This window comes from Ascidiella aspersa, chromosome 2 (assembly GCF_963924565.1).
Source record: "Ascidiella aspersa chromosome 2, kaAscAspe10.2, whole genome shotgun sequence".
Lineage (NCBI taxonomy): Eukaryota > Metazoa > Chordata > Ascidiacea > Phlebobranchia > Ascidiidae > Ascidiella > Ascidiella aspersa.
Window position 1 is genome coordinate 34,478,448 of NC_139448.1, and position 26,596 is coordinate 34,505,043.

Here is a 26,596-nt window from a genome sequence, read left to right on the forward strand (position 1 = left end):
TGTTTTATCTAGCACACAACAGAATGGTCTTGCAACGCTCGTATTAATGTCAGCACTTTAGTAGACATGTTTTACCGCTAAGACTTAATTTTTACCGCTAAAGAATTTTTTACCGCTAAGACTTCGTCAGATGGTCTGATGTTAAATATCACACGTTTACAGCAACACTTATGTTGAAAATTAAAACATTTGAGTCATTCGAAACGTTCAAAATGCTACCCACTTCTGTGTGGGTTTAATGTTCTTACTACAACCTTCAACCATTATGCTCCAAAAAACAGCAACGCTGTTTTATCCAGATTCTAAAATACAATTCTCTGGATTTCTTTGGAAACTGAAATCAAAACCGCCGCGAGTTCGTTCACCAAGTCTCTCGGCTGTAAGTTTTAATCGGAAACTCGGAACCACGAAGATAAGGAAAAAGTGGGGGAGGGAATAACACAGGCCTTTGTGTGTTACGTCACAAAGGTAGCGAAGGAGCAGAAAGAAAAAAAAAGGCGACGATAGAAAAAAAAGAACGAAACAAAAAGATGGCGGCCGGCGACTAGAACACCCGCGTCGAGTCGTTTTTTAGCCTAGTTTTCAAATCTTCACACTTATTTTGAGGCATTTGTCAAATAGGTACAACAACAACAACATTGACATAATAGCAACCCCGCACTCACGCTCGCACGCAAACACGCACGTCGTTCTTACGTTGGGACGCAAAAATATGACGTTTGACGCCGTTTCAATGATCGCGGTGTCGCAAATCGTGACGTCATTTCATGACGTATAGATTGAGGAAAGCGATATTTCATTGTTGGCGTGGTAGCGGGTCGACGCTAGTGGGCGTCGTTGTGGTTGGTTGAAAATCAATGATTTGTCGACTTTTCCGCTCTTGGGTTGTTTTATTTAAAAATAAACTTGATTTTTATAAGTTTCTCACCAACTTAATTTTCTATTGAGCCCAGAAATTAAATAAAATTATTAAAATTTGGATGCAGCTATTTGCTGAGATTATAGTTACAATTTAGGAAAATCTAAAACTAGTATAATAATCGCGAAAAAATGTTTTCGCTTAGCATATTAAACATAATTTTTTTTTCAAATTAAAATATTTCCAAATTCCAATCCGATTAGTGAGAAGTTACGTATGATTCAGGCACATTTATCGCAATTACGTCATCAATCTGTTCCAAACGACGTCATCTTTTCCTAAAAAATCAACTTTCGCGAAACACAATTCCCAACATTTAAAGCCGTAGACGGGGAATCACCATTATTTACGCCGTTAGCGTTTATTGCGTTCGGGATGACGTCATCGTATTGTTCCCGGTTTGGTGGTGACGTCATCGTCCAACAACATGCGAGGAGTTGCGTCATTTTTTCACGATGACAGCATCAGCTTCGACGCTCGTGCGACGACTTGTTAATGACGTCACTCCCGACTTGCTCGACGACGATCTATTGCGCTCAATGACGTCATCATTTTCTTTCGTGTTAAGATGGTAGACGTGACGTCATCACTTTCGCAAATCAAGAACGCAAACCTGGCGAAGGTTACAAAGTGAAAATGTTAATGATCATGGCAGAAAGATTTTGGGACTCGATCCTTTGGTGAGGACTTGTTACGTCACAGAGACACCAGTGTTACGTTCCAGATGCAAAAAAAAAATCGGACAAAAACAGCACAATTTTTTTAGGGAGGGGGCACATAATAATGGTACGCTCCAAATAATTGCATGAATCGGTTTAAACTTAGAACCACAGGCGATGGATTTTTTTAGGAAATACTTGATCAAACTGCAGCAAAAATTATATTTTAGTTCAGCTTATAATTGAAACGATGTTAATTTAAACCGTAACACTAAGCTAGCTACTATAAACTTTCGAAACTTGTTTTAGAAAAAGAACAGATAGCCTATTTTCTTTCCCGTTTTGGCCATCGCTTCCAAACTTTTTTCCTAATTTTTTTTCTCACCGTGCCATCGGACGCACTTGCACCAACTTTGTTTCCGGCAGAATTCCAGCAAACCTCGAATATTCCGCCCGTTCCCTCGTAACTGTGAACCAACTGACCCGTCTGCAACATTTACAAAAGCGGGGTTATACTGACGTCTAGCGGTGGAGACGGGTTACGGTTTCACGCCACTAGTAGGACGGACAACAGTGTTTTTTTAAAGCAACTAAAACATTGGATTGGACTTCCAGTTAAAAGAATAAAAATAACGGAAAGGTTCAATTAAAACAAAATCCTTGAGATCGTTAAAACGCCAAAAAAAAACTGTGTAGAAATATTTAGATTAAAATTACATAATAATTAATATGTAGCAAAAAAAATTTAACACTAATTTTACTTTTTTGTCTGCTTCTGAATTAAAAAGCGATTTTTCTGCTTCTGAATTAAAATATGAAAAATCCTAAAAATGTTACTTCTGAAAACTATTTTTTAAACGTTTTCAGTTGGTCCAAACAATTCCACTCACATCTGTACAATAAGCTCTTAATCAAAAAAAGTTTTTATCCCCAAAAATAGGACTCATTTTTCATAAGTGAATAAGAACTAAAGAATAACATGTATATAAAAATACAATACTTTGAATCTAAATCAAATATCTGCAATTATTTTTCTTGCAATTGAAAAAATCCTGTAGATATACAATTCTGAAAACTACTTTTAAAAAATTTCAGTTCCTCCAAACAATACCAGTCCCACGTATGCAACGTTGCCACGCTTTTAATAAAAAAAACTTCCAAAATCATACATCCACAAAGTTTCAGTAAATGATCGAGTCAAAACGTTTCAAAACTTAAATAATTTACCTGCGTGCTCCAAATGTGAACGCATTTGTCGAAGGACCCACTTGCCAGTAGTCTACCATCTGGACTGAAGGCGACAGAGTAAACTGGCTCGTGGTGCTTTGTTAGAGTGTGAAGGCAAGCTCCCTTCTCCAACTCCCAAAGTCGAACCGTCGAATCGAACGAAGCGCTGAATGCGACAGAAAGGATTATTATACGTTCGTTTGAGACTAGTTTTTTTTAAATACGTGTTTAGTGATTTTAAACTTTAAATTCGTGTATTTACTGTTTTTCGGCTTTCGTGATGCTTCCTACATTTTTGGCTTCAATCTCAGTAAACAGTTCAACAAAAAAGCTCTTTGGTTAGTATTTGAAATTATTTTTTAGAGAAATGTGTGGTAACCCTATAGAAATACTCGGGATTCTTTACCAAGACAGTCAACATAGTTGTTAAGTTGAAACACTAGGTTGTCAAAAGTTTGCGAAAACGAACAAGTTCTTAAAAATGCACTGACAAATATATGTGGCGACGATGTAAAAAGCATGAGCAAACATAACATCGGGTATTTATAGATAGAAAAAAACGCTCTTCTGGTGTACAACAAGAAACGTCGGTCTATAACTTGGTTTACACCAGAGAGCGACTTTCCATCTATTGGTATAGTGTACCTTATGGAACTAATTCTATCGGGTATTCATGTTGAAATAAACTAGAAAAAAACGAGATATGTCCCGAAAATAAATTTTCGGCCCATATAATTAGTAGCCAGTATATGGTTGCTAAAAATGTTCTAAGTGATTGAAAGTGACCATTTTAGCATAATGTTACCTTGCCAGCATGAGGTTGCTGTTTGGGTTGTTTGAGCCAGGACCGGCCGGACTCCACTTTATCGTGTATATCTCCTTGTTATGAGCTCGCAAATCGTGGACGAAAGTGTCGTGTTTCATCGACCAAACCTGGAACAATATAGCAGGTTCTTTTTACTTTGAATTCAATTTGAAAACAAAAATGTGCCGAATTAAAAAAGTGTTTTCTGCCAGGTCTGAAGGATTAGCGTTTGTTGAGTGTAAGAATATTGCTTTATGTGAATTTGCATTTTCTTACTGGTCTTAGTTTGAAAATGTTGCTATAAGTTACAGACCTAAAACGAAAAAGTAGTAAAAGATTTGTCACATTTTCAACACTTTATAGTCGTATTACAACGAAAAAAATTGTTATTCCCAATTTTTGTGTTTATTCATTATAATATCGCTTCGTCGCTTCATTGCATTCTAGTCTTTCAAACGAGAAAAGAAATGTCGAACAAAGGTAAGGGGGGAATCACCTACCTTTAGCGTCATGTCGTCTGAGCAGGAAGCCAGTAAAGAACCCGAAGGATCCCACTTAATTGCGTTCACCTCGTTCTGGTAATATGAAAAGTTAAGGGTTCAAGGTAAAATTTGTTACAGTTTAATGTTGAGAAAATATGGAAACATTTTAGAAATATATCCATAAAAAAATATGGAGGTTTATGTAAAACCATTCTTAAATTTGTAAAAAATATACCAAAACAAAAAAAAAAGTTTACAATTGTATAAAATCCAACTTAAACTTTTAATTTCCTATAGCCAGCCAACAGTGTAAAATTATATTTAGAAATAGATGCAAAACAAAAAACTACAAATGTTCCCTTCCAATTAAAACTATTTAATTTACTCCTAAAATCGTTATCTCACCTGAAAATGCCCGTTATTCTTATTTCGCAATTCTTTAATGAAGAAAAATTTTAATAAAAACTGAAACTGTTATTTTAACTGCATTTTGCTAAAAAAATACAATTTTTTTAAGAAAAAAAGGAAGTCACATTGCATTATGCTTACCGAGTGTCCGTCAAATGTCTTTACAGGTCGGTCATGCCCTAACTGACAGACGTGGATGCTCATATCGGTCGAACAAGAAGCAAAGCACGTGTTGTTCTGCCAGTCGACATCTAGCGCCGGGGCTGAGAGAAAAAAAGCAATCGCTAGATGGTGCGCACGAGCAAAACTGTGTTTCGCGAATAAAGTTATACAGGGAAAGCCATATGTATTGAAAGGCTGGGTCGTCTGTAGGATGGTTAATTCAAATTGCATATGCTAGAAGTAGAACTGAGATTACCTATTGAACTGGTAAAGGTTTGAACAGTTTTTAACTGTTGTGAACAAGGCAATTAGAAGTCATTTGCAAAAATAACAAGTCAAGTCCCAGACCAATGCCTCAATTGCCCAAGGCAAGTTATTATTAGAGCAAGTCAACTAGAAGTCAAGTCAATGACATAAAAAAACAAATATTAAACTATTAAAATTGGTGAACATGTTCAGTTAAGAGTAATATCTCAACAAAAAACTAACAAAAACGCAGCATACAGCAAGCAAGTGGTTTTATGTGCAAAACAACAAAATACCAATTGTCCATAAACCTTGGTCAAGTCATTAAATAAACTATTAGTCAAAATAGTGACTTGAATAAGGTTATTGACTAAAGTCATTAACAATAATGGTTTGTTGTTGCACATACTTTACTTGCTTTAACGCAAAGCGTTTCAAACGAATCTTGCCCAGTCATAGCGTGCGCTTTTTTTCCAATGTACAATATCGCATGTCTAGGGTAAACCCATTTTATTTGAGCTTCTAACAATGGATAGGCCTCAAACAGCGCACACAAATACTGGACTTGAAAGTTACGTCATCCAGCATTAACTCAAATACACAAAGGGCCAGTTTACAATAAATAGAGAGGAGCCGGGATATTTTTATTGCCTTTACAGCGTCAGAAAGAACAGTTTGTAAAAAGGGACACTTTAGGTAACCTTTTAAACCGGCTAATGGATGTAAAGAAACCTCAAAAAGGGTGATAAATTTTTAAGATATCCTTAAAACAGCGGAAAACAGGAACTACAAAGTACTTCACTTGGGGCAAAACTAATTTAACTCAAACCTTTGTGGCGCAAAAAGAATACAATAAAACAAAAACAGGCCTAATTATAAAGCGGCTTGAATCCCTTTTTTACTAGTTCAGCATTGTTTTACAGTGCACAAAAGGACACTGCAGAAAAAGTATTGGCTGTTTGACAGACAGTTTTTTAATCCGCCTAATGTGCGTAAAAACATGAAGTAAGAATGGTAAAAAGCCTTTAAAATGGCCACAAAAACAGCTGGATATCTTGCTGTAATTTAAAACCAATAAAACACACAAAGTTCATTCAGTTCATTTCCGCATTCTGCCAGATCAGCAAAACAGCCCGCCCGCATTTACGATGAACGGAAACTCATTATCAAGTCGAGACGAGACCCATTTTGGCCGTTGGGTGGCGCGCCAGAGCGCAAAAACGACTTTTACTTTTGACTCGGGGGATTTCGCCTACGTGTTTCGCCTTCAGTTTAAGTTCCGGACGAGTTGACACAACTATGCGGCTGCTATTGATTTTTCTGGCCTGAACGCTTCGCTAGTTGGTGTATCGTCACGGCGGCGTTTCGAAAGGTCAAAAAATATGCCTGTGGTGACTCACCAACGTGTTTAATTCCTCCTTCAAAATATTGTTTTTTGCACGTCAGACGTTTCATAACAAGTCGTAAGTTATTAGTCTTAAAATGCCACTCTTTGCAAAGGCTTCCATATTTGGACTGAAAGTTCGTTTGCTTTAAATAGAAAGAAAATGACATTTGCCAGTTGATCAGGAAATAAATTGATCCACTTTACCATTTAACGACCGACGTTTCAAACGTTTAAACCTGGTTAACAGAACAACAAGGAATTTACTTTACCCCCCTTTGAATATTTCAAGACGTAAATCCATAAAGGAGGTTATATTTTTGGAGCATAATGGTTGGGGGTTTCAGTTTGACGAACTAAGAATAGCAAAGCCCATAGAGAAGTAGGCAAGATTTTTTATTGTTGAAAATAAATAGAGAGATAACCGAAGCCTAAAAATTTACCTACTTCTATATGGGCTTTGTTATTTCTATTAGATCAAGGTTGTAACCAGTTTAACACTAAAGCAGTAGAATTTTTTTCAAAACGCAGTCAAATTTATACACCACGAAAATAGACCAAGCCACAAAGCAAACAGCATTTGAAAAACTGATTGTAGAAAATCCGTGGCTAAAAAGCCTTAGGTATCCAAAGCATATGAGCAATAGAGACAAATCGCTGTACAACAAGCAACAGGCCAAGTAAGTGGGTGACAGGCTTAAGCATCCGGGCTACCTCCGACAACAGAAACAGTTTCCCAGAACCAGGTCGACCGACAGAATCGCTCAAGCGTGAACAGAGTGGCTGCTCGTCGCCTGATTGGTCGGCTTGACTTTGGTTGCGCCAGTCAGACAAGTTAATAGGGCTGGTTTAAAAGGTCTCGTTTTTCATGTTTTTTGTCTTTCAATCGGTTGCAATTTTCTACCTTGTTTTGTGTTTTAATCCTGTCCATTTGAAAGCTTGCAAGTATATTGGTACTTACAGTAGGTACACTTAACCAATTTTACCAGTTTAACGTTTTATTTTTATGACAAAGACTTGATGACTTGACTGAGGCTTGACTTGGGCAAGTGATGACTTGTTATTCACCCAAAACTGACTTGGACTTCATTCATTTATTTTTTTTCGAAAACGCTTTTGCATCTTTTTCTCTTTTAGCCATTTTAAGCATTTTGTATTTTTTCTTTGGCACAAAAATGGCAGAAGACCAGACTGTTGCACGTTGGGCAAAATGCTTTTCAAACAACCATGAAAAATAAAAAAAAGTCCAAAACAAAAAGCAGACTGCATTTAAAATTAATTAAGGGCCGAACCTAACGCATAAGTTTGTAGAAAAAAACAGGCCAAGTGACGTTAAACCGGCTATGAACAATAAGATGAAGGCACCAAACAGGCGATTTCCGAAGCGGAAATGTAACTGACGTGTTTTTAAGTATTTTTCCGCTTTGTCAGTCAATCAAGCGTTTTTCATAAGCTTTGAAGTTTCATATTGTCGTGTGTTTTATTTTTGCCTCATATTTTGAGCGGATCCAATTTGTCCAACTTACGTTGACTGATTTGTCTCGATAGCACGGTGTCTGATCATACCGACGCGAGCAGAAAAGCACGATTGGAAGACTTTTCTGGTAAATTAGTCGAAAAAATCTCAGTAAAAAAACACAAAAATAAGTCAAAAACGATTGAACAAGACCCCAAATAAGAATAGACCAAAGCATAATAAAGCCTATTAAATCTTTGTAGCATAATGGTTACAGGTTGTACTAAGACGTAATAAGAATATCAAAGCCCATACAGAAGTAGGTATCATTTTGAACGTTTCGAATATCTCTTGTTTAAAATGATGTTGAAAGTTATTCGAAAAGTACAAAATAACACCTACTTCTGTATAGGCTTTGATATTCTTACTACATCCTATTAAATCCTTAAGAAAAAAAGGGCAATTTGAAAGGCCAAAGCGTGAAGTGAAATTTGAGCTTACTCGAATACCCACTTAGTGACGTATACAAGTACACACGTCATACATAGACACCCGCTGCAATTTTCAAAGCCAGGGCCAAGAGCTACAGTGAAACGTAAGCTTATCAGCCGCATACAATTTCTTTGTTTAGCAGGTGCCAAAGCTGATTGGAGCGTGCGGGTTTAGTTGCTGGTAAATAGACGAACGTCATTTGAGACGTGCTTGAAATTTTTTGTGCGAGTATTACTGTTCAAGGCCAACTATGAAAACGCTAACCGTTTACTAACTGTATACAAGCGCAACGCTTAAATACTTTCTCAATTTTAAAGCTGTTTTTTACGACTGTCACTGAAGGTGTTTAAAAAATGAAATCGTAAATAAATATATTTCAAAGCACGGTGAACTTAATTTAAACTAGTATATTTTAACTGTGGTGCTTTACAAAAAAAATAATAGGGATGTCACTCCGAATGAGAAAGCACAAAAACAACACACAAGGTAAAAATTTAAAAATTGTTGCTTTCATACAATGATTTCCAATACATCGTATTCTATTCCTACACCGATACGCGATATTTTTAGGAAAAGTATCGCGATACGATCCAAATAACGGAGCCCAATATAAACCCTTCTACTGCTTTGAAAATATTTCCATTCCAACCGTTTTCTTAATCGTGCGTCATATGTTCATGACCTCTTTAAAATCAATCGTCCTTAACGGCCATGTTACAAACCCGGCCGAGTTTATCAGAGTTCTTTGAGCGTCGCAAATCAAATCGTAAAACGAAGCGACGTCGCTTAATGGTTTGTTTACCAGTGCAGGGCGCTTTACTGGGCAACGCAAACAGCAAAGGGCGAACACCATGGCGTTATAGGCAAGGGGAAGTAGTGGCTAATGTGGTGTTGTATCGTGCGTAATGCAGCTGCTAAATAAGGCACAGCGTTGGCCGCCTAACGCCAGTTATAAGCTTCTGTCTACCCGCGCTTTCCGACCACGGTTATGTAACGCGTTCTAAGTGTTAGGTTGGATTCATTTTTGTTCGGTAAGATGAAAATAGCTTGTAGGGTTGCCACCAAATGTTTTGGAAAACAAATTCAAAAATTTTTGAATAAAATTTGACGGCTTACTAAACATCTAAAATTCGATTGCTTGAAGTTTTTTGACAATATCTCCTAAACGAAACAGTATATTGCTATGGTCAACACAAAAAAAGTCTTTTTTTAATGTTAGTGACAGCACTTTCTAAGAACATAACCACGAGCTAGAATAAAATAAATTTAAAGACTCTTAAAAAAGTCATAGTCTTCTCAATATGTAAATCATAACCAGTAGGGCACAACTTGAGATTACGTGACAACAAAGGCAGATGGTTTGAACTTTTTAAAGGTTGTTTTAAAGGGTTTATGCAAAGGACGTCGCAATACAAACAACAGCATTCGCCACTTAGTATGATACCACTCATGGGTAATTCGTTTTTCATGCCTAGTTTAAAGTTTGTGGAAAAATTAACACCAGAAGCAGAAACGCATTGAGATACAGTTGGAAAGGATATCTTCCTATCAGACTGTATGTTTATTAAAATTGCAAAACCGCAACTAGCTTTAGATTACGTCACAACATAAGCGGTATATTTGAATGCTGATAAAAATGTTGAACGATCCGGAAAAATAAAAAACTAGTCCATCGCAAAGAAATCATTGTATTAGAAGCTCTTATCAAAAAATAAAAAAATAAACTGGCAACAAATCTAACAACTATAGGTAAAGTCTCAAGAAAGAATAGTTGTTGAACACACAACACTTTTAAGACAACATAGACAACCTTGTTATTAGTGGCCTGTTAGATGATAGGGGTCAGTTTTCACTAGGCTGTTTGAATCAACTATACAAGGCAATACAAAGAAGCTATAGAGGGTTTATTGTCGGAACAAGCTACACTATCGGCTGAGAACCCTAAGGTTAATTTGCATCACAATGGGGTCTTCGGGATAATGGAACAACAAACCCATTTGGGAAAAGCCATTTTTGTGGAATCAGTTAAGAAATGGCGGAAAAACAACAATTCAACCTTGCTTTGAAAAGTGTTGAATCTGTCTTAACCGAAAAAGTTGCGGAGCCGCTGACAGATGGAAAAGGAAATGTGTAGAGTTTAAAATGCCCATTCAACACAAGCGCCCATAAATGGAGAACGTGGCCTGCGTGGGTTAAAGCAATTGTTCTCAAAACTTTTTTTTTTTTGCGACGCCTTTGGAAACGTTTGTTGTATTTGCGACGCACCAAGCGATATGAAAGTTTACTAGCGTTTTATTGTATATGTTGATAAAGAATATTTCAAAGCCTATACAGAAGTAGGTATCATTTTGAACGTTTCGAATAACTCTTCATTTACAACACGATTTTGATACCTACTTCTGTATGTGCTTTGATATTGTTACCACGTCCTACTACAACCTCCAACCATTGTGCTGCAAAGTTGATCGACGCCCTTAGTAAATTAAAGCGATGCACCAGAGCGTCGCAACGCACATTTTAAAAACCACTGGGTTAAACGATGCTTCAACGCTAACGCACAAAATGACAGTCTGTCTGTGCTGTGTGGTTAAGGCATTTGTCTCGGTTTTTGACAGTTTGGCTTTGGACAACGCTAAACAATTTTAAAATACCTAAACACAAAAAACTGCCAATTGTCTACTGTAGTTATAGATGTAGGGTACACTTTTAAACGACGGTTACTAGTTATTAAAACACATTAACAAACCAGTGTTTAAGTTTAAAAGTAGTGAGAATATCAACGCCCATATAGAAGTTGGTACCATTTTGAACGTTTCAAATATATTTTGATTCATTTTCAACATGGTGAGAAGGCACTGATTCTATGTGTTTAGTGTATAGTACTGAGGCAGAGTGCAGAAAAGAAGGACACAGGGGGAAATCTAACAAGAGATGTTTCAAACGTTTAAAATGCTACCTACCTCTGTATGGGCTTTGATATTTCTCCTACGCCTAACTATAACATACAAACATTATGCTCCAATGTGTAGTTTTAGTTTGAGCAAGTTTATAGATACGCTGCGTGTTTCGAAACCGAAAAACAACATAATGCATTCAACAACAAATCGCAGTTTGTTTCCTCCCAGACAACAACTGTGGGATCTAAAACGCGCTCCCAGAGTTAAACACGAGCACACACGCGCACACACGCGCACACACTCACACACACACACGCGCGAGGCAAATTCCACAGCACTATGCAAACAGCATTTTGGCAAGTAAAAGACCAAAGGCCCGACTAGAAGCGTGTTGGTATTTACCCTGATGGAAAGGAAATTGTTGCTTAGCGTCTCCTGTGTTGGCGTCCCATATTATGGTAGTCTTGTCAACGCCAGCGCTCAGGATGTAGTTGCCCTTTTTGTTCCATTTCAAGGCGAAAATAGGCCCTTTGTGCTGGCCGAGGACGTTTTCGAGACGGCCTGAAAAAATGACATAAAAATATTTTTTTCTTAGACGGATTTTTTTATAACATCACAAAGGTTTAGATTAAAAACTTAAAAAAAAAACTTTTTTGGTTTAAAATTATTTGAAATTGTAATTGCATTGGATGAGTAATTTTGGAAAAGTCCATTAAAATTGCAAGTTATACACTTGAATTCCAGCTTTTAGCAGATTTCAATAGTGGGTTTACTTTAATTAGGGTGTTTTAAATAAAGCAATGAGTATTTTTAATAAATTTCACCATAGGTGACAAAAATTAATTGAGACTTACAATTATAACAAAACATCATGCCACAAAACCTCCAAGTTAGTTTTAAAAAACAACCATAAAATCATGCAGTTGTATAACCACAACATAGATTTTTTCAGAATGGTTGATCAATTAAAAAATGGTTGTAAAGCTAACAGGCCAACACACAAAATAATGCTGATTGCTTGTAATGTGTAAGTGTGATTTGCAATTTTGTTGGGTACTTGATGACATTATTCTACTTGCTTATATTCTGATGTATAGCATCCTAATTTAATATTCAAAATCTTCTGGCTATGAATCATAGTATTAATCAATAAATAATAATCTATATTTAAAATTCAGTCTAACGTTCATTATTTTTTTCAGAAATATAGCACAAACATATTTATTATTTTGTTCTATAAACCTATATTATAAATGTACAATTAACAGGAGAATTCCACAAACAAATAACTTACCATTGGTGCCCCAAAGTCTTGCATAACCATCGTAAGAGCCGGTAGCAAGAAGGGTTCCATTGCACTAAATACAAATATGAATAGAATCAATCATGTATGAAGGGCTTTCATGGGTAAATTTGGTTTGGGAATTGACGATACCAATACAAGATGCTGATGATGAAATGCCCTTTATTCAATATTTAACCCTTATAATCAAAAACTAATATATTCCAGGCAAAAAGTGACAGTCTGATATAAATTCTGGCATATAAAAATAATAATTGATAGATTAAGCATGGGGTATGTTGCATAAAACAATCACAATTAATCATATTTTTTTTATGGATTTCAGTGAGTTTATGGCCTAAAATGTCTACAAATAAATTGCTTTAAATCAAAATTAAAACCAAGCAATTTTAAACAAGTCATATGTCGGAAAATATATGTCTTTTTTTTCTTACTTATTCGCAAATTAATTTCTATAGCAGTTAATTGTCGGTGGTAGTACTGCGTAAGTGGCACGTGCCACTTTTGCCAAGGCCTTGTAAATTAAACCATCAAACGATGAACAAAGGACTTGTATTTATCAAGTGCTAATCTAGCTCGAGAGTTTAAGAGCAAGTACATAGGTTGCCAGTCCAGATCATCGGCCGGAGCCGGAAAACAGCCCCAGGCAAAGACAGCTGACTCTTTCAAGTCTCTGAGCATCATTTCAGGTTAATCTTTAACTGGCCAAGTAAGGTTCTAGTCAGAATTCCAAACTTGGGCGTCTACATGGCACGACTAAGATCTCAATACTTACCTAAACCAGTACGTAAAATAAACAAAGCTTCATCTATTTTTTGGCTTAAAAAAATTACAATTTCCATACCTAAAGAAAGCTGCTTTGGCTAACAATAACAACAAAGTTTTATTAGCACAACAAAATTTTGCTCAAATGCACATGGGTAAAAATGGACTAAATTTGATTATTTATTTGAATGATGGGGTGTATAACAGTGTTGTAAATGTTTTTATAGAAATTGACTTGCCTCAATGGATAAAATAGCTTGACTATACTAAATTGTTTTGACTCACTTTTTAGAAAAATTCAAGTAATTTTAAAATAACTTGTTACAACAGTGACACACACTAAGTTAATGGAAAAAACTTCTCAAAATCTTGCTAAAAAAGTCCTTTGAGAAGGTTTGACAAACACAGACTAACTTGTTACAACAGTGACACACACTAAGTTAATGGAAAAAACTTCTCAAAATCTTGCTAAAAAAGTCCTTTGAGAAGGTTTGACAAACACAGACAGTCAACAAACTCACGTTCCAGTCGAGTGAGGTTACGTCTTTGTTGCTGGGCACTTCTTGATTCCCGTCCTTGATGCAATGCCTTAGCACAAGTTGCTGGGGGGTCGAGGAGGGGGTTGAGGTCGACGTTACCGTGTCCTCTTTGAGGTTCCAAATGCGGGCCGTTGAATCACCCGACCTGATTTAATAAAAAAAATTGAAAATCGTTTTTTTTTATAAATTATGCATTTTTAAGTGGAATACACTTATAAAAATTGGATAATTTATTTTTTTTAAATGCAAGCCGTCAAATCATCCGACCTTATTTTAAAAAAATATTTAAATAAGTTTTTACAATGATAAATATGCAGCATTTATCAGTGACACATTGCATGTAAAATTTTGATGTGATTTTAAGAGATTTTTGCCCCCAACCCTGATGATATTTAACAAACACATTATTAATGTTAAAGTTAGAACAATGTAACTGGATTTTATGTTAGGATAACCACTTCTAACCTCAACGAAAAAAATTGTGTGAGTATTTTTCAATTCGTTTTTTTCTTATTCAGTACTAACAAAAAAAACTAAAAATAAGAATAAAAACCTTCTTTGGCATCTTGCTGGTGTATTGCACATTTTTTTTTAGCTTTTTCAAACATATTAGGATTAAAATTAACAATTTACTGAATATATATAGAAATAAACTAAAATCTCAACCAGAATTCCTTTCAAAAAATGTCACAAAAATGTGTAAACTACATATCTGCTACCAATCTAGGGCATTTTTACCCAGAAGCCAGAAGGTCTTGCGTTGGGTTCCAGGCACAAATAAACACCTCGGAATCATGTCCTCGGAGAACGGTTGCGTTGTTAAAAGACACTTTAACATCACTGTTCGTTGTGTCCACTTCCATTGGCTCGTTAACGTCGACCCGTGAATTGGGGACACCGCCTACACCTAAATGTAACAGTGAGAATTACTTTACAAGATAGAAATTAATTGCAGGCTGGCAGAATCTTGCCAGCCTTCTGGTGACAAGCATTTTTGGCGAAAATTCTTCGGTTTTTGGTCGCCCCCTAAACTTAAATGATGTGTTCACCTGAGGATCTATGAACCTTGCCATGTTTTGGCGATAAACAAAGTTATTAACAAGTAAATTAGACAACAAAACGTAGCGCCGAAGGCGCAAACATTTTTGTGACATTAAGTCATTAACAAGTACATAAAAAAAAATAAGGGACATGTAAAGGTACAACCATGGGCCTGGGTATGTACGTACATGTCTAGCCTGGTAGATCCTTAATATGCTGATGCGAAGGTTATACCTGTACATTTAACAGGGATGGGGAATTCAACTGAATAAACAGGAAATCAACTCAATATAGAAGTACTTGCCAATTTAAAGTAAAACTGCCAACACGTCACAATTGTATGATAAAAAGCGTGTACTTTTCAAATAACAAACAGTCTATATGCCTTACACTGGCTTTTTCTCACCAAACAATGTGCTTCACACTACCGTAACTTTTTTCAAAATGACACAACAAAATTAATTTCTGCCAATTGTAGTGTGTAATGTTATTACATATTTCCAGTGTTAAAAAATGGATGTAATTAAATTTTTGTGGAAACAACCACAGTGTATTTTGTAAATTGGATGTTGGAAAAAAAATTTAAAACATTTTTTTTTATTTTTTTTTTTACTTGAATTTTTTTTTTGCACCAATTTCTTCGGTTTTCTGGCTGATTCTTCGGCCGACATAGTCGCCAAGTCGCCAGCATTCTGCCATACTGATTAATTGATATCATTTTTTATGGTTTCTGTCGCAAACTAGGTCGGGACACAATCCCCAAAATAGCAGCTAAGGATAAGGATTGACTTTACGTTCTCGAGCTTAACAGTTGTTGGACATTATAAGGTCTACCATCATTAAATATGTGACAATTTCCTAAGTTTTTTGTTTTGTGTTTGTACAGCTGAGGTAATTTTTTTAAGTTCTTATGTTTAAAATATAACAAAGTGTAGGTTTTAGTGGACGATAAAAGCCATAGTTTTCAAAATTAGAAGGGCGATCATCTGATTTCATCCACAGACATTGATAACAACAATTTTTCTTTTAGCCACACTAAAGATAAAGCATAAAGGCACTACCGTGCAACGTATGATCACCGCCGTTGGTCTGGGGTTCCTGTTTAAGGTTGGTTGTGGATGTGGCAGCGGTAACAACTGTGGTTATCGCCGCGCTGATGCCAGTGTTTGGCGCCGTACAAACGACAGTGGGTGCCACCGACACCATCGGCACTGGCGTGTTATTGGTGGCGGGAACGTTTGTGGCGGCACTGTCACCATTGTTTTGCGTCGCGTTATCTTCGTTGATTTGTTGCTGCTTCTCAGCTTGCTCTTTTTTGATGGTCGCCATTTTTTCACGAAGTTGTTGCTGCTTGGCAAGGACAACGTCCGGCATGACAGCGTCGACCAGAGACAGGCTTTCACTGAATCTACCCTCGAACATCATTCCGTCCTAGTAAAATTTGAAAAAATAAAATAAACTGTGGAGCACAACGGTTGGATGTTGTAGTAAGACGTAATAAGAATAACAAAGCCCATAAAGAAGTAGGTAGCATTTTAAAATTTCAAATATCTCTTTATTTATTTACAACATCTAAAGAGTTATTTGAAACGTTCAAAATGATACCTACTTTTGTATGGGCTTTAATATTCCTATTCTAAAATAAATTGTATTAAAAAAATATTAAAATTATTTTAAATAATCAGATGTGCCACTAAAATCAAAATTGTAGTATAACTCAATATGAAAACTGTTTTCAAGCAAACCAAACATCAAAAAAATAACAATATCCAAAAATATTTTTCAGTACATCGTGAACCTTCAGAGGGGCTAACCGAAATCAGTTTATCAATCAATTAATGTGTTCAGTTTAGAAAAAGTTTGAGAGTAATATGTTACAGCATACCTAATTTCCATAGCAAGGTGTACTACTTTTCCAAAAAATATTGTGTCACTTCACTTAAGAGCACTGTACATAAGCACGCCATAAATGATAATAAAAACATGTTTTATGAAAAGTGAAACTCCAGTTTAATATATTCGGGTTATCTATATTTCCATTTTTACAAAGAGCTCTACAACTGGCAGCAAAAAGTACAGTGTCATGTTCATTTAAGACCGCTGTATAAGGCTAGCCATAAATGTAGCAACAAAATTTAAGTGCAGAGAACAATGTGATGTTGATTGCATTTTCTAATGTCAGGTAAGCCCCTAGCAATACTACATCCATGCATTATGTCCTATCGATTAAAATTTGCATGCAAGAAATATTATCCATCTAAATGTCATAGTGGTCTCCCTAGTGTCTGGTATGGGGAGTCTGTGGTCTACATTAAGCTTGAGGCAGCAGTTTTTCACTGAATTAACAGCAAAACAAATTTAACATCTGGCATTACTTGAATCATATATAAAGAGATACAGAAAGGCAGATTAATAGTTGAATTTCAGGTTTTTTTAACAAAGCTGGGAAACGGTGCACTTTTAAACCTGTTTACCTCGTTTATGCTAATTTCAGCCTCCACGTATTGCAGGCCTTTTTGAATGATGGAAATGAGGGCAGCTGGTGGCACCAGGGCTCCATTGATGTTCGATTGGCTGATGTGGGATTCCAAACCAAACACAAAGGCACTATGCTGAAAACCTGAAGAAAAAATGGTTCTTAAAACGAAACCAACTTTAAATGGCAAACAATTCATACTTTTTTTTAGTACACTATTCATCAATCTTTAATGTAGCTTGATAATGAATCAAAAAGCCAAAAAGGTCGAGTAGATCGACATCATCTAAATGAATAAAACGCTTCATTCAAATTTGTATCATCTTTAGAAATTACTTCTCAGTCGCATTAACTAAAGATGACACAAGTTCGTATCGAAACGTCTTTATCAAGTAGATGTCAATCTACTCAACCTTTTTGGCTTTGCAATTCATTATCTTATTGTTTTTTTTTAAATATGATATTTCAGATATTAAATTGATATGTTGTCTGGTGAGAATAACTTAGTTTTAAAGCATATGAGCCCAACAAGTGAAAGTCATGTAAGGTCAATTTGGCAACTCAATGGGTAGGATGTGGAATATTTGACTTTGAAATGATGTAGCCTGTTCAAGTGTATTAATTGAAATGGCAAGATTGGGTTCCCATTTAGAACATGTGTTTTCTAATCCAGACATAAGAGGATCTTTGTTAACTTTAAAGTTATAAGCTGTGAAGTTCCAAATATAGTTTAACTTTACCCATCCTGCGCTAGATTGAAAGGCACACACAAATCTTTCACACTGGTGCCATGCAAACAGAGTGCCTAAGAGGTATTGGAAAATCAATGTACGTTCAATATTTTATTTGTCATTTAGGTTTGCATTTGCCCACATCGTATTTCACAGAATTTTACAAAATATAATATGTCTCGATTTCAAATCACAAATAAAATCAGATTTCTTTGAAGATGGTTTCTGTTATGGTGTTGCTTAAATAGTTCTATAAAATGTGGTGTAAAACGGTTAATTTAGGCTAGAGTTAAAAAAACAACAAAGAAAGAAAAAATATAACTTACCAGATTCCTGAAGGTAGCGGTACACCAGAAAGTTGACTTCATCTGATGTTATACTCATTGTTTTGTGGAAATACAAACAGCATTTATTGAGTCCTTTACAGTAGGTTAAAAGTTACATCCACTAATATGTCCACTTCATCCGACTTTTCTGACTGTATGTAACATATCCTGTGAAGCTTATGAAAAAATTTTCGGGATAAATCCAAGAAAACAGATTGTTGAAAACCAGCCTATTCACAAATTTACCAGCTAAACATGTGAAAAAGCTTTGAACTATAAAAGAATGATTATTTTAAACATAAGATCAAACAGTAAACAGATGTCTGAAGTCTAGACATCTCTGGGAATTAGTTTTTGAAAAGTATCATAGAATAAATCAGCATGACCAGCCAAAATGCAGTGCAAAGCTTACGTGAAATAGTTGCCATGAGAGTTACATAATTCTAAAAGCAGCGAAATATATATAATAAAAAGCACTGGACTACCAGTATTATTAATTCAAAGACAGTTAGCGATTGTGAAAAGAATAAGTCCATTGTGGTCTATGATGGAGTTGGTAATTATATTTCATAAAAATACAATGCCCAGCAATTTACCCACTGTTATTAATTAAACAAAATTAAAGGGTAAGCATTGTTAGTTGTAAAAAGGAAATTGCACCCCGCACTACAACCAGGTATTTATACAATCGATATTCTGAATGTGCACAGGAAGTTACGGGCTTAAAACCGCGGCAGGCTTTCGCCGAAAAGATTTGTTGACACAAGTTCGGCGGTTTTTTGTGCCATTTCCATATTAGAAGTTTTGGGCCCGGGCGAAAAAGCAGCCTCAAAAAATCTTAGGCGGGCCCCGGAATTCGGCTGCAAGGTCACATGGTACACGGGAATCGTCCAAAAAGCAATTGTGTGTGCCCGCACGGCGCGAGGCGAGCGTGTGTGCTTTTAACTTGTGCGCAACGCCGCTGAAGAAACACTCATGTACGCAACTATACCATTATGACCTCCGAAGCGTCAATATTTCCTTCGCTAGGCGAGCGGCGGGCGCGACCATTCGACCCAAGCGGGGTGCCGCCGAAGCGCGCTCGCACACCCGCGTTTTTAAATCAAAACAAAAGCGCCGCATGCCAACCGGGTCCGACCATTTTTCCTACCCGCCAATGAATCTACTTATTCCACTCGGCGCGCCCGTTGTCTCTTTGTAGGCGCTTTTCGCACGGGTTACAACATGAGCACATGCCTCCCCGCTTTTTTTTACTTCTTTCTTCGCGTCTTGGCCACCGCCTCGGCAGTCTAGGGCCTGAATATCCTGTCTCTTTCATACTCCCAAACAGCTGGTACAGGCTGGATTTGTCTGCTGCCCTCAACCACCAAACAACCTAGTCCCCCTATTAACCATTATATTTATAATGAAAAAAGGTATACACCCTATAGACCTGCCCGTGTTGGCCAACAACGTATTCAATCAAAAATAACACAGCGAAACTACGTTTGGGGTGTTTAACTTCAAACGTTTTCCTGGTAGATTAATGGTGCAACATGTCAGTCGACAGCCATTATATCAATGCAAATTAACTGCTATTCCCACAACGGTACAATTTGACATTGAAACAGCATTAAAAGCGTAAGTGATTACCTTTAATATGCAGCAAAGTGTTTGAAAAACAGCATGCTCACATCGATAACATTACGTAGTCTAATTTTCCGCAAATTTACCTAAAGTTGCTAAATATGTTACCCTATTTGCAAAATTGTAAACAACACGCAAAACTTAATTCGTCATAGTGGTATGATTGTAGTCTACTATTATCACAACATACAAGCACTCTTAGCACTGCTTTATGCTCAGTAAAGGATCAATTAGTACATTATCTCTAAAAGGCAGCCATCGTATAGTGAACCGTTTCGAAACGGGAAAGAAAACGACCTTCCAAAACCAACGTAATACAGCACATACATTCATACAATCATACATTACCTTGCACAACACAACACATCTTGTTGTTCAGTCTATTATGTTAGCCACTTCTTGCTTCTACAGCACAACCACAAATAATAACCTGTCAAACTATTGCAAGCAACTACCAATGCCAGATCTTTGTAAGATGGGACAGAAGGGGTGCCTTCCGTGGAACGTACTCCACTCCTAATAACTGCTCAACGACCGACCAACCATTACGATCCCATTGAAACGATGAGAAAGCTATCGAGTGACTGCTACGGGCTTCAATGCTAAATTTTACTGCAGTTTTCTACAAGTTACAGTCGACATTTTCCACAGCAGAATTCAAAAAGTACGTTTAGCGCCTGAAATTGCTAGGTTGAATTATAAAGTCACCGAAAAGGCAATGTGGACAACTGCTCCTGCCATTTAAAATAAAGAGAATAAAAAGAGGAGCTCTCCTTAACTCTGTAAAGAGTCGGCTGTAAGATGGAGATAAACACAGCGGCGGACACGGCGCGCGCGCACATACACGGGTGGGATTGCATTCAAACGTGGCGCGGCATGCACACGCAAACGCACACGCGCAAAAGCACTATTGCGTCACTGCGTTTTTCAGGCCTTTTTCACTACGAAGAACGAGCCAGGGCGTCCCGGCTTTGTCCATGTAAAAGCGGGCGCGACCATTGGCGCACGATTGCGGGGTGTCGCGGCAAACAAGCAAAGAAAACAAATACGAGCGCTGCCGGCACCCTGCCGCCCTCAGTAGTAGTCGGGCCCGTTTCACAACAGCTTTTGCGACTGACGTGTTACAGACGGCTGGCTTCTGGCTACGGGGCCTGACAGCGCACTTTTTCCTTAGCCTTCTGAAACGACTGAATTACCTCGCAGCTCTCCGGCCTATGCGAACGAATTCCGGTGCTGAATAGTCTTTGTTTTCGTCGAATTGAAATCTATGACCTTGCATAAGTTTATTCCCCTGCTATTGGTGCATTTATTTAAGGGAGGCATATCTCTTAGTGTATTGGGCTGCAATAACACAGTGCCATGTTATTGGAAAGAGGGCATGGTCTAACAATCTTGGCGTACCTCAGTGTCCACCTATTTTATTTCCTAAGCACAGAAAACGAAAAAAACGTTGTTAACTAACACAAAACGACCCAACTTTGAACTGTAAATTACCCGAAATATACATTTGAATAGCAACCAGAGAACATGGTGTCACCAAGATTCAATCTATTTTGTGCAACTTCAAAACGTCAAAAAGCACAAAAAACACAGCACAAATATATAAATACAACATACAAATTTGGAGGCACATAACTATGAAGGTTTTCATTACAACGACTACAGTATGTACATTGTACAGAAATTGTATTGCTCGTTCAGAACTGGATTTCCTGATAAGTAAAGTATCTCATTTCGTACCCTCTAATGACAAAAAAACACTTAAGACAGTTTCTGGCACGCACTGATTAGCTTGGCCTATGGCTAAATGCAGCCATGTGCTCCACAAAAAAATGAAATTTTGCCTGGCTTTTTTTGATTTAAAATAACCAAGAGACGGCCATTATTTTCGTCAGCGCTATCCGGCATTGTCTTGGATTGTCGGTGTTCTGTTTCTCAATCACAAAAGCCACCCATACACACAAATCAATGGAATGGTGCAATAGAATACGTTGGCGAAAATTCTTCGAAAAACAGTTGTTTACCTGGATGTGATAAATGGGACATTTTTCACATCTATAAATGGGACAGCCTTCTACTGTGAGATACTGTATGTAGTTAAAAACGTTATGTTTGTTTATCACACGTCCATATAATTAAGTTAAAAGCAAAAACTTCACCACCAAGGAATTGAGAGGCAGTCGAAATTCTTATAAAGGTAAAATCTCATTTTTTTAACTATGGTAGACTATGCACAGATCTGTAATGTATCTTGATAATGAACTTCAAATCCAAAAAGATTGAGTCGTTATCAGTAGGAGGTTTCGATACGAACTTGAATCCTTTTTCAGTTGATGTTTTTTAAACTAGTTTTACAGCTAGAGAGTAGGTCCGGTCGCCTACAAGTTGTGTGAAAATTTGTGTTTATTTTGTCAAATTCAGCAAAGCTTCGTCCAAAAATAGCAACCCGGACAAAGTAGCTTCAGCAGGACTCAAAGAGCCGAGCTGACAAAACCGCTTCAGCTCAGCACTGTATTGTGTGTTGCCAGCAGTTGGTCTATTGCCACGTTGGAACGCGTGTTTCTCGCGCGCAAACGTGCATGTGCGCGCACACGGCAGTTCAATTCGATAAAGTACAACGCGCCAAAGGTGCGGCTCGCACACACGCGTGCGCTCGTCTGCCACAATTGGAACCGTAACAAAGAGTGGGTGCTGTTTACTCTTCGAACGTTTCGCCTTTTGTTAAGTACTCATCCCCAAAACACCATAAAAAACAGTGTGTTGGCGTTTTTTTGCGTTTTGTGGGTAACCTAGACACTTAGACAGCAACAGGAGACCTGACAGCCTTTCGCAGTGCTTTTTTTATGCAAAATTGCGAGTTTACAACTCGTCTTCTTGCATCTTCACAAAACTTGTTTCTTGAGCAAAACCACTGGACGCGTATATTCTAGAACTCTGCATTGACTACCTACAGTTTTAAGTCGTGTGTTTCAGTTGGCGCGGGTGCTTTTTGCTCTGATAACAAAATCGTTACCGGAATTCACCCTCTTAAGCGGCTGGCGAATTGGCTTGCTGACTGTACTGTGTATGAGCATGTTCATAAGCAAACCGTGTTTTAATACATTTTTCATCAGCAAATGATTTTAACCCATACAAACAGCCATATGGGACAACAAACCATAAAAAGCAGGTATTTTTAAGAAAAATTTAGTGTTAAAATTTGGGTAAAAATTGTCAAAAACTTGTTTGCCTGTTTTTTATATGGTGTGAAATGAATGTTTTGACAACCAAACTCAGTCATTTCTGCTGCAAAAACAGTGCAATTAGGGCGGTAAACAACTTGTAAAAGTCCCGGTGTCAGCGACAGCACGTTCTGTGTGATTTAGTCGTGTCAAGGGCCTCGTGGCTAGCAAATTTAATTTAGTACATTCGGAAGTCTGTCACTTCAGCATGACAACTAGTAATATAAAAGCGCTTCGTCACCAAACCGCATTGATAGGTCTTGTGACTTTAACATAACAATTTGACACAGTGCTGTGGCATTCGGTGAAGCGTAAAGTACCAAGCCGCGAAACTGCACAGAAATCAAGCGAAACTTTTAATTGAAATCCTAAACCGTTTTAAGGAGTAGCTTTTAGCGCTTTGTGGTGTTTGTAGTGACTAACGCACAGCCCGAGGCCACGTCTGTTTTTGACGGGCGCTGTACACTTGCTGTACAGTCAGAGGAAACTAGCTTCTGAATCCTGAAGCTTGAAAAACAAACTAACAGTTTATTCACCATTTAGGCAAGCAGGGTGTGTTGGTTGACATTGAATGTTGAAGCATTGAAAACAAGGGTTTGGGAAAATAAGTCAAAACTACACATACTTATGAATCCTGTATCCTGAAAAACACAAACCAACAGTTTTATCCCCCATTTTTAGCAATCAGGAAATATTCATTGAATTTTTTTTTTAATCTAACAACAAGCTATGAAAACAAGGGTTTGGGAAAATAAGTTACTAAGCAACCTTCCGAATCCTTTTTACTTAGACAAATGAACAACCAGTTTTATTCGCCCCTTTAAACAAGCAGTCACTGTGTAATGAATTAGCAGTTTTAAAGTTTAACCATTGCAACAGAAAACTGTGATAAATAAGTTTGGGAAAATAATTGTTTTTAAGCAGGAGTAAAAACTGAACAGGGGTCACAAGACGTCAGAAAAACAATTTTTAATGGATTTGGGCCTCACGACAACCATGCAGCCTGAGCGCAAAATGTAGCATGCTGTGGCGTGAATTTGGTGCGAGCTGAACTTGTTCTGTTCAACTTTGTCATACAGGCAGGAAGCGGGCAGAAACCTCGTTACACGACACAAAACGATTCGAAAAAAGCAAACCAGGGGCAAAAATCACTGTGTTTTGTCGCGATTCAAAACCGAAGCGTGAGATCTCAAGTTTAGCCCGCGTTTCTGGCCTTTGTAGGTAAATATGTAACACAGTGTGAACGCCCCGCACCGCTGAGCATTCAGTTCCTTCCTGCCTCAAAGTCCAAAGCAGCGTTGCTGAGCGCGCAAACCTATTATCTCCAGTCCTCCCGGTTTCTCTTTCATTCTCCTTTCTTTCTCTCTATCGTTCTAATCCCGACCGCTGTTTGCCTTTTTCTTTCGCTTTTCGACTGCGGCGCAGTTGTACCAGTCGGGAGTCACGCCACAGCCTGTCGATATGGGCTGCTCGACTGTTTGATGGCCGAGTCTATAAATAAACGGCTGCTGCTGGGTTGGTGGTGGAATGCCACCGTCCGCCCTCGCCCCCTTTTTGCTGTGTAGGTTACAACACAACACGACACTTTTTTGATGTTATGTAATGTTTTGCGTTGCCGTAAAATGCTTTTTGGTGTGATGCAGTAAAAAAAAACGATGCAAAGTAGCCAATCCAACACTATAAAACACTGTTCTGACTTGTTTTTTGTTTAATAATACATTTTTAACATTGGGCATTAAAATATATTTAGCAACACTATTCGGTGCAGATACATTTACATTAGATAGAGTTACTCTCGCCATTGAGACCGGCTTTCAATTTGAGTAAGTTGCCTTTTGGGCTCTCAAACTGTTTGCCTGCGGCACCAGCACACCTCTTCCAGATTTACGCATTTGTAAAAAATAACCTGTTTGTATCACAAATAGACTTGCAGGTAAGCCTGCAGAAAAGCACACCAGTTAACAGATATCTGATGTTATTATGGTAGGCGTATTTTGCATTGTCGTGAAGTAAGGTTTATAGCCAAGTCGTAATTGTGTTGGGTTATGTTTAATGTGTGGCGCATTTCATGTAACATTGTTAGATCTCCGCAAGCTAAAAAAAGTTTGAGAACTAACCGTGTTCAACTGAACATGTTTTTCCCCTATACAAGTTCCCTTAGTGATTCCATTGCAGTGTAAAAAATATATAAAGAAAGAAGTAAAGGTCTTAGTATTTATTTTTTTGGTCAAAGTAAATCCCTTTCCGTAATATTTCAGCAGCACGTGATTTCCCAAATGGCGGCAGCATTCAAAAGTCGAGCCTATATTGATTTTTGTGGCTTGGCTGCCCCTATTAATACTTCTGATGTTGTTATAAGCTTTACGTGTAACTGTAAGGCATGCTTTCTTTAGTTGTTTGAGCATAGTAATGACGTTGATTGATATCACATCGCTATCGAACTTCGGTTTTTAAACATCCACTTGCATTGGATTTTTGTTGTTGATTTGTTTCCCAAATCTAGTAAGGCGTTCATTTTCTCCAGGGCGGCTTTCGGGCTGTACAGTTATCGGATATCAAACGTGTCCGTTTTGACGACTCTTGTCGACTCAATAGCGGATGGTGTCCTATGGCAGGCGTACACAAAAGCGACGCTTCTCTTATCGCGCAGTAAACAACGGATTCTTGCCCTGTTAAGCCACACAACTATGGCAACTCGCTAAAAGGCTAAACGACTGCTACTTCCGCTCAGGAAGCGTAGTAAAATCACGTGTTTTAGCAGCAAAAATCAAACGGCGGAACAGCTGTATAGGCCTACTGCTGATAACTGTATTTTTGCCACAACAATATTGCAACAACTGCAAACTGGGTATTGTAATAAGAAAATTGCTGTAAGGCAGTTTAGATCACATTTTTTAACTCGGGATCTGTACGGAAATTGAGATAGTTTTGTCCTATGATTATACCAAGTTTTGATGGATTTCGCGAAACGGCAAAGTTAAAATTTTGCTAGCTGTTTAAAGAGGATTTATCGCTGATCCAATGTGAGTTCAATGGAATCTATTTTTACACGTTGCCGTGACATACCCTTAAATTTTGTACGAAAAATGATTGTCTCGGTCGCCTTTTCGTGCAACAATAAAATACAACATTTTGTCAATCAACAATCCTTGGAATTTGCAAATACGGATCAAAACCTATGTTCCTGGTAATATTTTGGCATAAAATATGCCTATTAACGTTTATCAAACCAAGCATCCGACTGAAGGTTGCATATCTTGTCTCACACTATTTCTTGACGACTATCTCCTGAATTTCGTTCTAATCGATTAAAATTTTGACACTGAGTGTTGTACCAGGGGAATATAGCCGTCAGGTCAAACCCAATTGCGGTAAGTTTCAATGTTTTATGCAACGAATTAGATAAAGGTAGGGAACTCTTGACGACGAGG

The 26,596-nt window shown here is 37.5% G+C and overlaps 1 protein-coding gene across 5 annotated transcripts; it reads right to left on the bottom strand.

Annotated features, from left to right (window-relative positions):
• Window positions 1-356: 356 nt before the first annotated feature.
• On the bottom strand, window positions 357-20,467 carry LOC146165457 (F-box-like/WD repeat-containing protein TBL1XR1). 5 transcript variants are annotated; one of them, XM_083382720.1, is made up of 14 exons: window positions 18,319-20,467; window positions 17,260-17,405; window positions 16,083-16,216; window positions 15,844-15,938; window positions 14,483-14,651; window positions 13,727-13,889; window positions 12,432-12,495; window positions 11,540-11,698; window positions 4,642-4,763; window positions 4,111-4,185; window positions 3,611-3,738; window positions 2,806-2,971; window positions 1,964-2,065; window positions 357-1,532 (listed from the first exon to the last, which is right to left on the bottom strand). In XM_083382720.1, exons 1-14 carry the CDS (start codon window positions 18,374-18,376, stop codon window positions 1,506-1,508), a joined length of 1,608 nt encoding a protein of 535 aa, XP_083238846.1. In that variant the 5' UTR covers window positions 18,377-20,467; the 3' UTR covers window positions 357-1,505. The 5 variants fall into 5 exon arrangements, with proteins under 5 accessions (XP_083238846.1, XP_083238845.1, XP_083238847.1 ...); XM_083382719.1 differs by having other exon boundaries at window positions 15,847-15,938; window positions 15,996-16,216; XM_083382721.1 differs by lacking the exon at window positions 15,844-15,938 and having other exon boundaries at window positions 14,483-14,610; window positions 15,998-16,216.
• Window positions 20,468-26,596: the final 6,129 nt, after the last annotated feature.